This window comes from Phyllostomus discolor, chromosome 6 (genome assembly GCF_004126475.2).
Source record: "Phyllostomus discolor isolate MPI-MPIP mPhyDis1 chromosome 6, mPhyDis1.pri.v3, whole genome shotgun sequence".
Classification (NCBI taxonomy): Eukaryota; Metazoa; Chordata; class Mammalia; order Chiroptera; family Phyllostomidae; genus Phyllostomus; species Phyllostomus discolor.
The window spans coordinates 423,221-437,596 of NC_040908.2; the positions used below are offsets into that span (position 1 = coordinate 423,221).

Sequence of the window (14,376 nt, forward strand, 5' to 3'; positions counted from 1 at the left end):
CGGACCCGCACTCGCTCGAACGGGCTCGAAAGTCTGCGTCTCCCTTACACTGCAGCGCCAGGGGCACGGGCCCACTGGTCTTCCTGTTCTGTGTTGCCAACGCAGGGCAGGGGGACAGCGGGGGAGACTGGGAAAACCCACGACGGACAGAGGGGGCAGACAGACGGCCGCGGAGCCACACGGGCGGGCGGGGCCCATCGGCCGGCGAGCACGTGCTCCCGACGTCCCCCGCGAACAGCATGCGTCATGCAACAGCCAGCGGTCGGCGTCCCTGCCAGGGGCGCGGGGCCTAGAGAAGCAGAGTGCGCGAGCGGGCCACTTACAGTTGCTCTAGGGAGGAAAGTCCCTGAAAGGCTTGCCTGTCAATCGCCTGGATCTCATTCTTGTACAGATAGCTGAAACAAGAAACAGGGAGCGTTAGAGCAGGGCCAGGCGCCAGCCACCCCGCCCGGCACGGCCTGAGGGGGGTGGGGCGGCCTATCCACCCGTCTGAGCAGGACTGGCTCCCAGCGCGGCCCTCGAGCATCTGTAATCCGACCTGGGGAGCCCTGGGGAGTCCCTGAGTCCCCGACTCAGACATCTGCCCTGGGGGCTTCCCAGTGCTACGGTGGGGGGGGGAATGGAGCACACCAGCCCCTCCTCTTTCTGGCCTCAGCAGGCGCTTCCCCTCTGGCCCCTCAGTGACTGGGCTCCCCCCACCTATTCCAGCGAGAGGACAACACTGTCCCCGGCCCCAGTGACATCGCCCCCTTGGTTTCCTGAAGGACAGGGGTCTCCCTGCACTGTGACCGACAGTGTTGGTGCAGGGCCCACGCTGCCACCTTCTCCGTCCCCTCTGCCCCGGGGCTCCCGCCCCCACCCTGTGTGAATCTGCCGAGCGGGCCTCCCAGGGGGCCACAAGCCTGAACACACACTGGTCAGACGTCCCCCCCCGGGGGCCCGCCCCGTTCCCGCCACAGAGGCCTGGCCCCTGGGCTCCCTGGTCTGGCTGGTGGGGCTGATCTCCACGGCCACGCACTAGCCGCACGGCCTGCAGCGCGAGAGCGGCCCTCCTGGCTCGGTCTCCTCCTTGCAGCACGGAGAGGACGGCAGTGCCCCACCGCATCGTGGAGCTGAACAGGTCCCCCGGAAGCTCAGAGTGCGGCCCGGCATGTGAGTGAGGCCGGGAGGGGGCTGCAAAGCAGAATGTCAGCTGGCTCACGGCTTCGAAAGCGAGTGCGAAGGGCTGCTGGAAAAAGCGCTGGGAACCACTGGACGGAAGGAACCGGTGCGCACGCGCGCCGGTAAAGACGGACCCTAACGCGTTTCCTGAAGACCTGGGTAGTGGTCGCCTTCTAGTGACGAATCACAGATGACGCTCCACTGTCTCGAGAATGAGTTCCCTCGCTAGGAGAGGTTAAGGAGGAACTGGCTTCCAGCAGACGGGACACTCCGCCGGCCTCTGTGAGCGCGCTCGGGCTGGGCCATCACGTGGCCCCAACCCGGCTTCCGCAGGGCCAAGGGGCTGGGGGGAGGGGCTGGGGCCTGGGAGCTGCTGGACCTCGGGGCGTCCAGCTCCCCGGCTGCTCGCCGCCTGTCCCCGCCCAGCTGGTCCATGCCCACCCTTTCCTGAGCTCTGCTGTGCCCATTGCCACTCCCGGCGCACCCGCCGCGGGACATTCCCAGCCCGAGAGGGTGGACGGCAGAGGGGGCGGAGGGGGGCTCGGGAGGCGGGGCGGCGGAGGGCTGTAAGAGGCCCTCTGCAGGGGCAGGTGAAGCACCCCGAACTCCTCATCGCTGCCTAGATGTGCCAAGTAAACAGCGAGTTGCTCTGAGGGAATTCAAACCGAACCGAACATACGACGAAAACACGCTAAACACGCACGGTGAGCGCTGGCCGGCCGTGCGCCGCTGAGTCTGTGCACCAAGAGCCAAGCTTGCTTCTGCGTTTGCCCAGAAGTTACAGTTTTAAAAAAGCAGTAGCAAAGCAAACAAACAAACAGAACTAAGAAGAGAAACAGGAGGCCTGCCCCCCATTCCGGCACCGGGGGAAGACGGAGCGCCCCTCAGGCAGAACTGAGGACGAGCGTGCTGCGCGGAAAGAGAACGGTCCCACGGGACACCCTCACGCATCCTCACGGGGGAGGAGGACAACGCGTCTCAGTGCACCGACGCCCAGGCGGCCCTGCGGTCAGACCCACTGGCTCGAGATCAGACCGGTTCTGAACAACGACGCGTCCACGCTGGCAGCGGGACTGTGCGTAAAGATCGACCTGAAGACTCCGGCTCACCCCATGACGTAAAGTTTTAAAAACAAAACAAAACGAAACACTGGTGTAAACCCCTTACCAAAACGGCTCTGTTGGGAGGGAGTCTAAGTCCCACGGGCAGCACACGACACGCACTCCTGTCGGCTGGGCCCTGAACCTGAGCGCGTGCCCTGCAGGGCGGCGCTCTCTCCTCTCTCCCTCTCCCCCCAACCCTGACCCCCTTCTCTCCGGCGCGGTTGCACGGGTAGTGCCCCCCGCCCGAGGCAGGAAGACGGAGCTTCTCGGTGAGGTCCTTCCCCAAACCAAAAAGCTCACTCCCACAGGCAGAGGATCCCAATGCTGATAAATCAATTACTCGCAATCCAGTTTCAAGAACCAGATAAATTCAGCCACGGCACACCAGGAAGAGGCGAAGTCACGGGGGACGGGTGGGGCCAGCCGCGGCGGAGCGGCCACGTGCCGAGGGGGCGGGCAGCGCATCTCGAGTTTCCCGCCTCGAGTTTCCCGCCGGAAAGGCCGCCGGAGCCCCGCCCCCCCACGAAGCGCCCGAGCCAATCAGACCCCGTCACTGGCGCACGCGGCGACGACTGCACCCGCGGCCCCGGCCCAGCGGGGGGCGTCACTGCGTCCAGAACGGTTTCCTCCGGCGGCTTTGACCGCCACTCGGCCGCCTGTGCTTCGGGCTCCGCGGGCGAGCCTGGCCCAGCGCTCGCCAGAACCCCGGCCAGCGCCGGGGCCACCTGCCGGGCACGGAGCCCCTTGCAAAGGGGCGTTTCTACCGTCGCTGGCGAGCCGGGACAGGACGGACCCGGCGGCCGCGCGGCCCAGGCACCGACCCCGCGAGCCGGCGGCAGAGCGCCGAGGGCGGCGCACTTACAGATATTTCAGGTTCTCGAGGTCCTCGAAGGCCCCGCCGGGGATGCTCCGGATGTGGTTGTTGTTCAGCAGCCTGCGGGGGAGGGAGCGGGGTCAGCGCGCAGCCACCGCGGCACGTCCCCGGGGCCGTGGGGACCGCCGTGCCCCCGCCCCCGCCCCCGCGCGCGTCTCCGTCCCGCCGTCCCCGGGCTCCCCCGAGCGGGCATGCGCACTCACAGCGTGTTCAGGTTCCTCAGCTTCCGGAACGCTCCGGGCTGGATCTCTCGGATCCGGTTGAAGCGGAGGTCCCTGCGGGGGAACGAGACGGGAAGTGAGACCGGCGTCCCCGCCCACCTGCGCGCCCGCGGCCGTTCGGGCTCAGAGCGGCGAGGGCGCGGCCGCGCCACGGGGCCACGATGGGAAGAACCGTGTCCGGCTGAGGCCGCCCGAGACGAGAGGGGGGTCTTCGCCGGAAACGCAGGGTGACGCCACGCCACCGCGCGGGTCTGAGGAAGCAGCCGTTCTGCGGGACGACACGACCACCCCAACTGCCCGCCCCCCGCGGCCCCCCGAGAAAACCTCCAGCCCGAGCCGAGGAGCAATGGCGAAGCCGGGCTGCCGCGCATGCGCTCGGGGACTCCACGGGCAGCGTCAGCCCGACGGCGCGTGCTCGCCGCCCGCGCATGCGAAGTGTTTCCTCGGTGCGGACGTGCAGCACGTGGGGGGGGGGGGGCAGTGAGGCTAACCCGTGCGTCTCGGCCTCCTCCTGACCCGGCGTTTGGGGGGCGGGGGCGGTTAAACGGGCGCTGGCAACGCAGCTGGTGAGTTTTTGGAGACAGGAAGGACCTGAACGGACTGCCCAGGCCCGCCCGGAGCTCACGATGCGCGTGCAGAGGCTGAGCTGCCCGCTGGCCCCGCGGGGTCCGCCCTCAGGCAGAGCCGGCCAGGGGCTCGGACCCTGGGCCCAGGCGCTCGGGACAAAGCCACGCAGAGACGCCCGCCCTGCACCTCCTCCAGCTCCAGTTAAAATGAAAACATGCAGCAAGAATGAAAGTCTCCGGGAACAAACAGAAAGACCGCTTTCCTTCTGAAAGGGTCTTAGAGAAATTAAAACTCCTCACTCCCGCATCCAACTCCGTCCAGCATGGTCCAGCAGGGGCGGTTACGGGTTCCACTGTGTCCCCCAAATTCTGACGACGAGGTCCCCCCCCCAGTGCCTCGGAACGTGGCCTTATTTGGAGACACGGCCCTCGCAGAGCCGGTCAAGTGGGAATGAGGTCACCAGGGTGGGCCCTGGTCCAGCAGGGCCGGAGCGCTGAGAAGAGGGGGAATTTGGAGGCTCACAGGGAGACGGCCACAGGAAGACGCAGGCCGCTTCTCCCACGGGCGGAGGAGGCCAAGAGCGGCCGGCAGGCCAGGGGGGCCGGGGCAGGTGGGGCAGAGTCTTCCTCCCGGCCGGGAAGGGCCCCGCCCTGCCAATGCCCGGACCTCGGACTTCCGGCCTCCGGAACCCAGATAGGCCTGGAGCTCCGGTACCCGACGCCGTCGGGGGAGGCTGCTGCGCGGGCGCTGGGGCAGCGCTCGCTCCCACCACGGACGGTGTTTCTCTCCTGATGTTTACTGGGTTGTTTTCATGTTCGTTATGTTTTCAGGAACTCGGTTATTTTGAGCCAATTTAGTAATCGTGTGTGATTCACAGACTCGGTCCTAGCTTACGACGAGACAAGACGCTTCTCCGACATGTGTGTCTGAGTCACAGGCCCCCCCCCAACCCTCCCCCATGTCTGGCTCCTCAGGCCTCCGCAAAACTCGCCCCCAGCTCTCCAGACGCAGCGGCCCTCCATCCGCCCACCCGCTGGCCCGGCATCCCCGCTGTCGGACCCGAGGGTCCCACCCTCGCTGGTGTGTCTGCGATGATTCCCCAGCAACACACCGGCCCCGAGTCCACACGGATGCTTCTGCACGAACAGGGATGTGATTTACATTGCGCTGAGACCCCAGCGGTGGCTCCACATGGGAGGGCACGGACCGGCAGGCTCCCGGAGTGACCCTCGATCAGGTTAGTCACGAGGAAGGAAGAGCTGAGCCTCTGACATGCGCCCAGGTGCCCCCCGCCCTGGGGAGCCCAGGGCTGCGCCCCAGCTCTCCGCGGAAGTGGACCGGACGTGTCTGACTGAGCACCAAGCTTCCTGTGGCCGCCAAACAAACCCAGCATGTTTAGAAGAATCCCCGCCGCACAGTGAGCTCTCCAGCCACAAGGGGACCAAACTGGAAATCCCAGCACTCACTGCAGCAGGCGGCCGGGTGGGTGCACCCCACAGAATCTGTGGGCAAGGCCGGGACTGGGCCGAGGGGCACGTGGTAGCACAGGGCCCACCCCTTAGGGAGGAGCTGACATCTCAAATCAGTAACGTAAGCGCCCGCTCAAATTCAAGGTGAAAGGTAAAAACTCAGGAGCGTCTAAAGCAATTCTGGGAAAGTGTGGCACTGTGGGGGGCTGTTGCTGGGTGATGGAGCCGGGGGGGGGGGGGGGGTAGAGGGGCTGACACGCAGCCCAGGGCTGCGCTGCAGGGGGCAGGCCTGGTCTGGGGGGTCCGGCCTTTCAGGGGGGCCCCCTGCAGCCTTCGGCCTGGCCTGATACCTGGATATCAGACTGCTGGCCTCCGGAATGAAGTAAGTTTCTGCGGTTTTAAGCGAAGAAAAGGGGGTGCAGACGGACGCCCACAATCACCCACAGCTGCTGGCACCGGTGCCCCACAAAAACCCGGCGAGAGTGGGGACTGCAGCGGCACCGACAGTGGATGCCGAGGAGGGGTGCACTGGACAACTGAGCGGCAGCCTGAGCGGTCCAAGGGGCTCTGAGGCAGCCCCCGCCAGGCCAACTCAGGGAGCGACCTCATGGCTCTCCACCAACTCTCGGCTGCGGTGAAATGATTTGCATCTTCACTAAGGCCGCCTCTCGGACGCCAAGAGAGCAAGCGGGACTTGTGTTGTGCGCCGGCACAGGCTCCATTCCAGCACCGGATGCAGCACAGAACCCACCAACTGGGGTGCACGGAGGTGTCTTCCGCTGCCCCGTGCGCAGCCCACGTTCTCACAGCCAGGGGTCGGCCACGTCGGCCACTCGTGTGTTTAACAGGCGCTGACCGAGTAGCCCCTTCTCAGCCACTGAGTGGTGAGCCCGCGGCTCCAGCCGCCGCAGGACAGCCAGACGCCCCCGTCTGGGGGCTGCTGCGGGTGGACGGGTGCCGTCGGCGAAGGAGGACTCGGGGTGACCACCACTCCGACTGCCGAGTGTCTGGGCCACTCCCCGAGTTTGGGGTCAAGGGGTCAAGGGCTCAGCTCGGGGCCCAGAAGCCGACAGGCCCACCATTGCTTTCGGTGCCCAGCAGACAGGCAGTCGCTGCCCGGAGACAGAGCCCAGCAGGTGGGTGCAGACGCAAGCGGCCAGCACGGGGCTGACACCGAGCTGCAGAGCTGGACGTGCGGTGGGGTCACCGGGCAGACAGAGGGGGCTGCGGGGGGGGGGGGGGGGGGGGACCAGGGCGCTCTGAACACCACCTCACCCCGCACGAGACACCGACCGAAGGAGCCACCTTTAGCTGACGTCTCCCCAAACCTGGCCCTTCCACGGCCGATTTCTTCCACGCGACTCAACTGAACTCAAAGGTACTGAGTGGACGTGAAGAAACCGGGGCCGTGGCTGGAATGACGGAATTTCTGTGCACACCAGCACATGGACTCTTATTTCGGGATCCTCCCCAGCTCCTTCCTCCCACAAACCGAGAGAGGCGGCGTGAACAGTGCCCAGAAGACAGCAGGTGGCAGGGTTTACGGGGTTCGGTGGGGGGGGGGGGGGGATGAAGACGAAGACGAGACTGGCAGGGGGTCCGTCCGGGAGCAGGGCGCGCGATGAGTGGCCGGGGCAGAGGAGACCCCACCGAACCCTCAGCCCCTCAGCCCCTGGCCTCCGGAGACACCCTCAGCCGAGCGCCCGGGGGACAGGGCTGGTCCTGACTCGGAGACAGCGACTCCCCCACCCCAGGCACATGGACGGGGGCTTGGGGACCCTGAGGGCTGCTCCCCCCCACCCCCCGCCCCAGCAGGACTGTGTGGGGAACTCAGCAGAGGCGGCGACAGACCCCTCTTGGGGACTGAGCTCACACCCCACCTCCGGGTCTTCCAGGACCCGGGTCTGCGTTTGGGCTCTGCTAACCCTCAGGAGTGTGCTGCCCACACGTGGGACAGCCACACACGCCTTTGTGCCCACGTGACCGTAACAAACACAGAGATGCGAGTCAGCAGAGGGAAAACCACAGGGAGAGGCGGGCGGGCCCGGCCGTGGCCCGGCGCAGGGAGCGCAGGGAGGAGGTGTTTCTGGACGGGGACGATCGCAGTACCTCCTCCACGTCACCATACAGTCACGGCCGACAGCCGCCGGGGTCCCTGAGGTCCCTGGGCCCCAGAGAGCTCGGGGACACGGGAAGTCGTCCTTCCAGACCATCCCTGCCGCCCCAGGACACGGCTCTCGGCCACGAGATGTGCATCACTTTCGCTTCCAAGTGAGGGGCCATCAGGGTCCTGGCTGCCCGGGACCAGCCCCTCCGCACACCGCGTGGGCCCGGGCTCCTCTGACCATCTTGGTGGGGGGACCCGTCCCTGGGTCTGCTTCCTCCCCCCACTGCTGCCCAGACTGACTCTGACCAGCTCGGTGGACATGCTCCCGAGTGCCGCGGCAACGCCCAGCTGCACAAAAGCTCTGCCACCCCTCCAGCCCCTGACCAGTGACAGTGTGGCCACACTCGGGCAGACCCCCTCGGGTGACACCCATGGGGACCAGGGACACGGGCCTGTGCTCCCCATGGGGCTCAGGCAATGTGGAGAGACGGGACAGTCGGGCACCGAGGCCTCTCTGACCAGCCTTTGGAGGAAGTGGCGACCAGACAGGGGCCTGGACGTGCCAGGGCCAGCACCAAACCCGGGTCCCTGGGGGCCCAGGGCAGAGAGGGGGCCACTCCGGGTCCCGTGCGCTGTGTGAACCTCTCAGCCCAAGCCGCAGGCCCTAAGGCCGTGAGTCCTAACTGCAGCCAACCCCGTGTCCTGTGGAGCCCCCTCCTGCACTCGGGCACCCGAGACCAGGGTCCTCGCTGCCTCCTCCACGAAGAGCGGGCCCCTGTCTGCTCTGCCGCACCTTCCGGAACTGACGACACCCCCTCCCGGGACGCCCCCAGAGCCTGAGCCGCGGCCACCCTGGGGCGGGTGCAGCCGGCCTGTCCCCAGAGGCCAGCAGGAAGGCCTGTGGTCCTGCAGCCACACGGTCTCCGTGGCAACCACTCACTCCTGTCACTGGCTGAACCTCTCCAGTCAGCATGGGGCCAGTGAGGGGTCAGTGCGGGGTCAGCGGCGGCGTGCTGGGCTCGCGTGAAACTCAGCTCCTGGCAGTAGCGTGTGCAGCTCAAAAACTCAGGCCAGAGGGAGCCGCCACCCGTCTCCAGCGTCTGCCGCCGCCTGCACGTGTCTGACACAGAGCTCGGGGGGGGGGGGGGGGGGCCTGCCACACCTGGCCAGGCCGGAGTCCACACGAGGGTGCGCCGAGCAGGCCCCGTGTCCGGGGGCGGGGGGGTGGTCAGCCTGCGACCAGGCCGTTGGTCTCGGAGGCCCATCGTTTCCCAGGCCACATGGCCCCTCCCTGGGAGCCGCCCTCCGCCATCTGAAGGCACAGCGTCAGCCGCCAGCCGTGCACTCGGCTCCTGGGGGCCAGTCCGGAGCCTCCTCCTCGGCTGCTCGAACCCCGACCGGCGTGTCCCCTGCTTTCCCAGCGGAGGAGAAGGCTGGCATCGCACACCGAGCACTTTCCAAGGCCGCTCCACTCCCTCCATGCCAGGGGGCCCGCTGCTGCACAGGGTCGACCTCTGGGCCCACAGAGGACACAGAGACCGAGGCGTGGACGCGAGTGGCCTCCCTGCTTCCCACTAAGTGGGCCGGCGGCAGGCCACAGGCCGCCCTCGTTCTAACTGCGCACGGTGAGTCCCCGGCAGGTCCCCACCCAGCCGCCACCGTCCCGGCCCCGGGGAACCGGAGCACGAGCTCCTGCTGAAAGCTGCGTCTCACCTTCCCGTGACAGACACAAGGTGAGACCGCCCCCAGGAGTTGAGCGCATCTTCACACCATTTGGGCAGCACCGTGGGTCTCATCGATTCAGGGTGGTCCCCAGTCCTGGGCCCAGCGCCGGCCTCTGGAGGCCACGCTGACCACGGTGTAAACAGCCAGGACCTGCCTGGTGCCGAGATGAGGCTGCGGAAAAACACATCTCAGGCCCTGGCTGGTGACTGAACTGAACGCTGGCCTGCGAACCAAAGGGTCGCAGGTTTGATTCCCAGTCAGGGCACATGCCGGGGTTGCGGGCCAGGTCCCCAGGAGGGGGTGAGTGAGAGGCAACCACACATGGATGTTTCTCTCCCTGTCTTTCTCCCTCCCTCCCGTCTCTTTAAAAGTAAATAAAATCTTTTTAAAAATAAAAGAAAAATACACCAAAACACTTTGGCACTGGCCTCACACTCGAGCAGGTGACAGCGGACTCCAGCTCCGGAATCTGCACTGGCCACCCAGTCCCCACGACCCTGCTCCCGGGCCACGGCCCCCGAGAGCCCCTCCACCCATGTGGCCCGAGGACAGTCACAGCAGCCCCCAGCACCGGCCCCCCAGCTGCACGGTGGCTGGCAAGCGTGCAGTGACAGACTAGTGTGACTTCAACTCAGCCCGTTCCCTTGAAACACTGACAACATTCCCGATGCCTTCCCCCGGCGACACGGCGGTAGGAGGCTGGCTCCTGCGTCAGCAGCTGTGGGGGCGGTGGGGCGGGGCGGGGGGGGGGAGCCTGCCGGGGTTCCTGTCCTCCCCCAGAACAGGTCCCGGCCAGCTGCCCAGTGGAAAGTCTGGGGCGGACTCCACGGCCATCTGCCTGCATCCAAGGCCCTCCGTTCTCACAGCGCCGCCAGCCCCGGGCCCCAGCGGCTCTCCTGCTGGGTGACCCCAAGGTGACCACAGTACCTCGGACGATGGGGGCCACACACACACAGGCCCCACGCCACGCCCCTGGGGCTCGGACGGTCCTGACACAGCAGGACGCCCCACGCACGGCTGCCCTAGGGGGGGAGTGGACAGACCGGCAGTGAGGGTAGTGACCCCAGGCACGTGCCCCGGGGCTGTTGGGACACAGTAGGGTGGACTCGGAGACCTGTCCCTCAGAACAGCCCCACAGAGGCCCCCGGCCAACCCACGCAACACCCAAGGGTACAGGTGCCACCCACGAGGCTCACTCTCCCCAAATCTCCCGCAAGAACACAGGCGGCGAGCGGCTCGTCACAGTTGTCACACGCAGGGGACACGCCCACAGCGACCAGCGAGATGGAGGCCCTGCCGGCCCAGGGGCCGCCGCCGCCGCCGCTCTGACAGACAGAGCAGACGTGGGGGTTTGGGGGCCCGAGGGCCCCGACTCGAACCCACCAACCACTGACCGGCACTGCACATGTACGCACATGCGTGCGCGCACATGGGTGCACATGCATGCACATGGGTGCAGACACACGCACACGGGCGTGCACACACATACACAGACACACCCACACGGGTGCACACATGCACTCAGGCGCACACTCGCGCACGAGAGGATTGGGGAGGTGAGGCCTTGGTGCGATACCACATGGTGTTGACACGTTACATTTTTAGATGCAATATGGTGGTTGTTTTTGGAATTTCATTAAATATGGATGAACTGGAAAGTAAAGCCACTCAGCGGAAAACGAGTATCTAATTAAAAGCAACAATGTCCGTCTCTCGCTGACACCGAGGAAAGCCCGGTGACCCGCTGCACGGGCGGTTTCGGAGTCCGAGGCAAGCGCTCTGCCCGCCTGTCGGCCACGGACATATTTCAGGCTCGGGGAGACCCTCCGATGTCCCCGGGGCGCAGCCGCCCCTCCCCCTTCAGCTCCGTCCCCGCACACGTGCGTTCACATTCACGCCTTCTGCTGCCCACACCCAGCTGCCCGCCGCGCTGCGGGTGGGCGAGGCCCAGACCCGAGGGCACCCCGAGTCCTCCACTCCCAGCACTCGAGGCTTCCGAGACCTCGGCCCCGCCCCCGAGTCTAACCGCAGGCCTTCCCGTGGCCCCCCGACACCCCGCAGCCAGCACGGCAAACACTCGCCTCCCCTTGCGGCGTCTCCGGCTCCTGGTGCAGCTGGCAGGCGGCTCTCCCACACTCGACAAATCAAAATCAGCTCATCCTTCAAAGTCCAAATTAAATGACCTCACCTCCACCCACAAACACCGGGCCAGCTGCCCGGGCCGGGCCCGTGGGCTCGGAGCCACGCCAGCACCTCGACCTGCAGCTCTCCTGCTCTCCCCCCAGCGAGCCCAGAGCTTGGGCACCTCATCTCCACCCCCTGGAGCCCCGAACTCGGGGGGCTGCCCGAGAGGGGTACGGTGAGGGTGCATGAAGGGGCTGCTGTGGGGCAGGAGGGGCTCCCGCCCATAGCAGGGCACACGGCGGAGGGTCCTGAGCTCACTCGGACCCGTGCCGGCACCAGGAGAGTCCCCACGGGAGGAGGGGCCCAGCCGGCAGATCCCGGTTCCGGCCGAGGTCCCCTCCCCACACGCCACACGGGTCACACAGGCTGTCGTCACCCCTCCAGGCCGGTAACACCTGCGCCAGGGGTCGGGGGAGAAGGGATGCGCCTCTGGCAGGACTCCGGCCCCCAGGCCAGCACCGTGCCCCCCGGTTCCTCTCCTGGCTCCCGTGTGCAGGCAGAGGCCCGTCACGGTTAAGTCTGCACGTGGGTGACGGCCAGCACGTGGCCTCAGCTGTCCTGGGTCAGGCCCCCACCCAGACCCAGCCGGCGGTGGGCGGGGCACCCAGGCCACGTGAGAGCCCGCAGCGCTGCTAGGGTCCCTGGAGAAACAGAACCCGCGGTGGAGGGAGGGAGGGAGGGGGAGCCAGACAGTGACCGGCCGATGAGTGAGGACCTGGCCCACACGGCCATGGAGGCCGGCGAGTCCAGACCCTGCAGGCGCCTGTGCCCGAGCCGGAGGGCAGAGCTCTCCTGCTGGGTGGGCCGGCCGGCCTTCCCTGGGCCCGGCCGGGGCTGGGGGGGGGGTCCATGGGGGGGGGGGGCCCACCCACACTGAGTGCAGTCGTTGCTTCACTCAAAGGCGATGGCTTTCCACGTGAATCTCCCCCAGGAAACGCCATCACAGAAACCTCTAGAACCACGTTTGAGCAAACACCTGGGCGCTGCTGCCCAGCCCAGGGCACGCGTCGAATCTACCGTCACACGCACCGTCACAGGCACCCGGCACGCTGGGACGCAGCCCAGCCGGTGCAACACGCTCCTGTGTGAACCGAGGTTAACGGAGGCGGCGGCTGCAGAGGGCGGAGCCCGGAGTCAAGCAGACCAGATGGGCAAACCACATTCGCCCACGGGGCACGTGTTTGTCGGTCCAGGGCCCGGCCGAGGGCAGGCCACTCCACAGCCGGCCCGGGCGCTGGCTCCCGGCTCCACGGAGCAGGTCCACCTCGGGTTTTGCTCCTTGTTTTTCTAACCGTCTCCACTCGGGCTCTGAGTGCGAGCCCCTCCTCTGGGGAACGGGTCGTAAAACAGAACCGACAAACACTGACACTGGACAGTTAACCGTCCGGCCCAGAGGCCCGGGCGCCCCCGGGCTCGGGGCTTGCGGCCCCCTCAGGCCCTCTACTTCCAGGGGGAGCAGAAAGGCACCCCAGCGTGGTGGTGGACGAGAGACGTCCTTCAAGTGCCCAGCGAGACGCTCTGCCCATCGGGAAGTGTCCGGGACGAGGGCAGATGGGACTCGCGGAGGAGCTGACAGGATGTGCCGGCCGAACCGCTTGGGGAGCCTCCGGGGCGAGAGCAGCTCCTCCCCGACGTCTTCCGTGGGGGCCTCTCCTCGGCTGGGCACCGGAGGGGCCCTCCAGGCGCTGACTGCGCGGCCTGCCCATGGTCCTTCTCCGAGGGGCAGGGCAAGGCCCAGAGGCGGTGCCCACTGTGTGCGGCGGCCCGAGCGGCGTCGCCGCCGTGGGCTCCTGCTGAGGGGCACGGGCACGGGGAGGCCAGAGCGTGGGGAGAAGGCCTTGCTGACAGGAGGGGATGAGGACTCTGGGCCCCGAAGCCCGTGCATCCCCAGTGTGGGAGAGAAGGGGTGCCCCCTCCCCACCCCCCGCCCTGGAGCCGGCGTCCACCCCACTCCTGGGCCGTGCGGAGGGCGGGCAGCTGCGGGGACTGGGAGGTGCAGGTGAGCTGCGGCTGCGTCCCACTGGCATGCCTCTCAGCCCGGCCTCCCTGGCCCGAGCACCCGGCGGCCGGGACTGCAGGGCGGCAGCACCAGGGTGCAACAGGTCACAGGGTTCCTGTGACAAGGGAGGGAAGAGACAGCAGGCAGGCAGACCGAAGGATGGATGGGCGGACAGATGAGCGGATGGAAGGGTGGAGGGGTGGAGGTGTGCAGGGGTGCAGGGGAGGGTGGGCAGGGGACACACAGATTCGTGGGTGGGTGAGAAATGGGTGGGTGGTGATGGATCAGAGGCAGTTGGGTGGATGGACGGACAGCTGGACAGATGCGTGGGTAAGTGGGTGGAAGACAGGGCAGACGGACGGACAGACAGACGGGTGGGTGGGTGGGTGGGTGGAAGAGTGGGTGGTGACGGGACTCAGAGAGGGGGGTGGACAATGGGTGACACGGGCACTGCCCGGAGAAAATTAAACAAGGAGACACACGCACAAGAAAACAAAGGCTGGAGAGGACTCTTCGGCTTCCTGTTGCCATGCCAACGCAAACATGCCACAGGTCCGAATTAGTAACAGCGGTGACTAAGTGTATCCACTTTAATCGCTGTTTTTAAAAGTTAAAGGGCTGCTCAGCGGGTCGCAGAAGTTTAGCAACATTGTTTCACCGCAGGAAGCCCCGAGCTTCCCCGAAGGGAGCCCCGCGGGGGCGGAGCAGTTGGAATTGGCCGGGGAGACCCGGCTGGCTCCGGCTCCGGCTCCGCTGCAGAAACTCCTCACCTCGCCCCCCGCCGAGCCCCCACCCACGCGCGAGCGCAGAGCTGCCACGCGCTGCTTTCTGCCCAGAAAGGGGAAACTCGCCTCTGAGCCCGAGATTGTGGGGGGGACACACCCCCCCACCTCTGCCCTCGGCCGCCCGGCATTCGCCCAGGACCGCAGCTCTGCGTTCCCCCTGCACTGTCCACAGTAGGGAGCC

The 14,376-nt window shown here is 66.9% G+C and overlaps 1 protein-coding gene across 3 annotated transcripts in view; it reads right to left on the bottom strand.

Moving 5' to 3' along the window:
- Window positions 1–14,376, bottom strand: part of PXDN (peroxidasin) — a 52,916-nt gene that overhangs the window by 31,100 nt on the left and 7,440 nt on the right. For 2 of the 3 annotated variants that reach the window (XM_036027622.1, XM_028516559.2), the window contains exons 2-4: window positions 3,342–3,413; window positions 3,127–3,198; window positions 324–395 (exon numbers count right to left, since the gene is read on the bottom strand). In XM_036027622.1, coding sequence (XP_035883515.1) covers window positions 324–395; window positions 3,127–3,198; window positions 3,342–3,413 — 216 coding nt within the window. The remainder of the gene's footprint in view (window positions 1–323; window positions 396–3,126; window positions 3,199–3,341; window positions 3,414–14,376) is intronic. The other variant, XM_036027623.1, reaches the window with a different exon arrangement.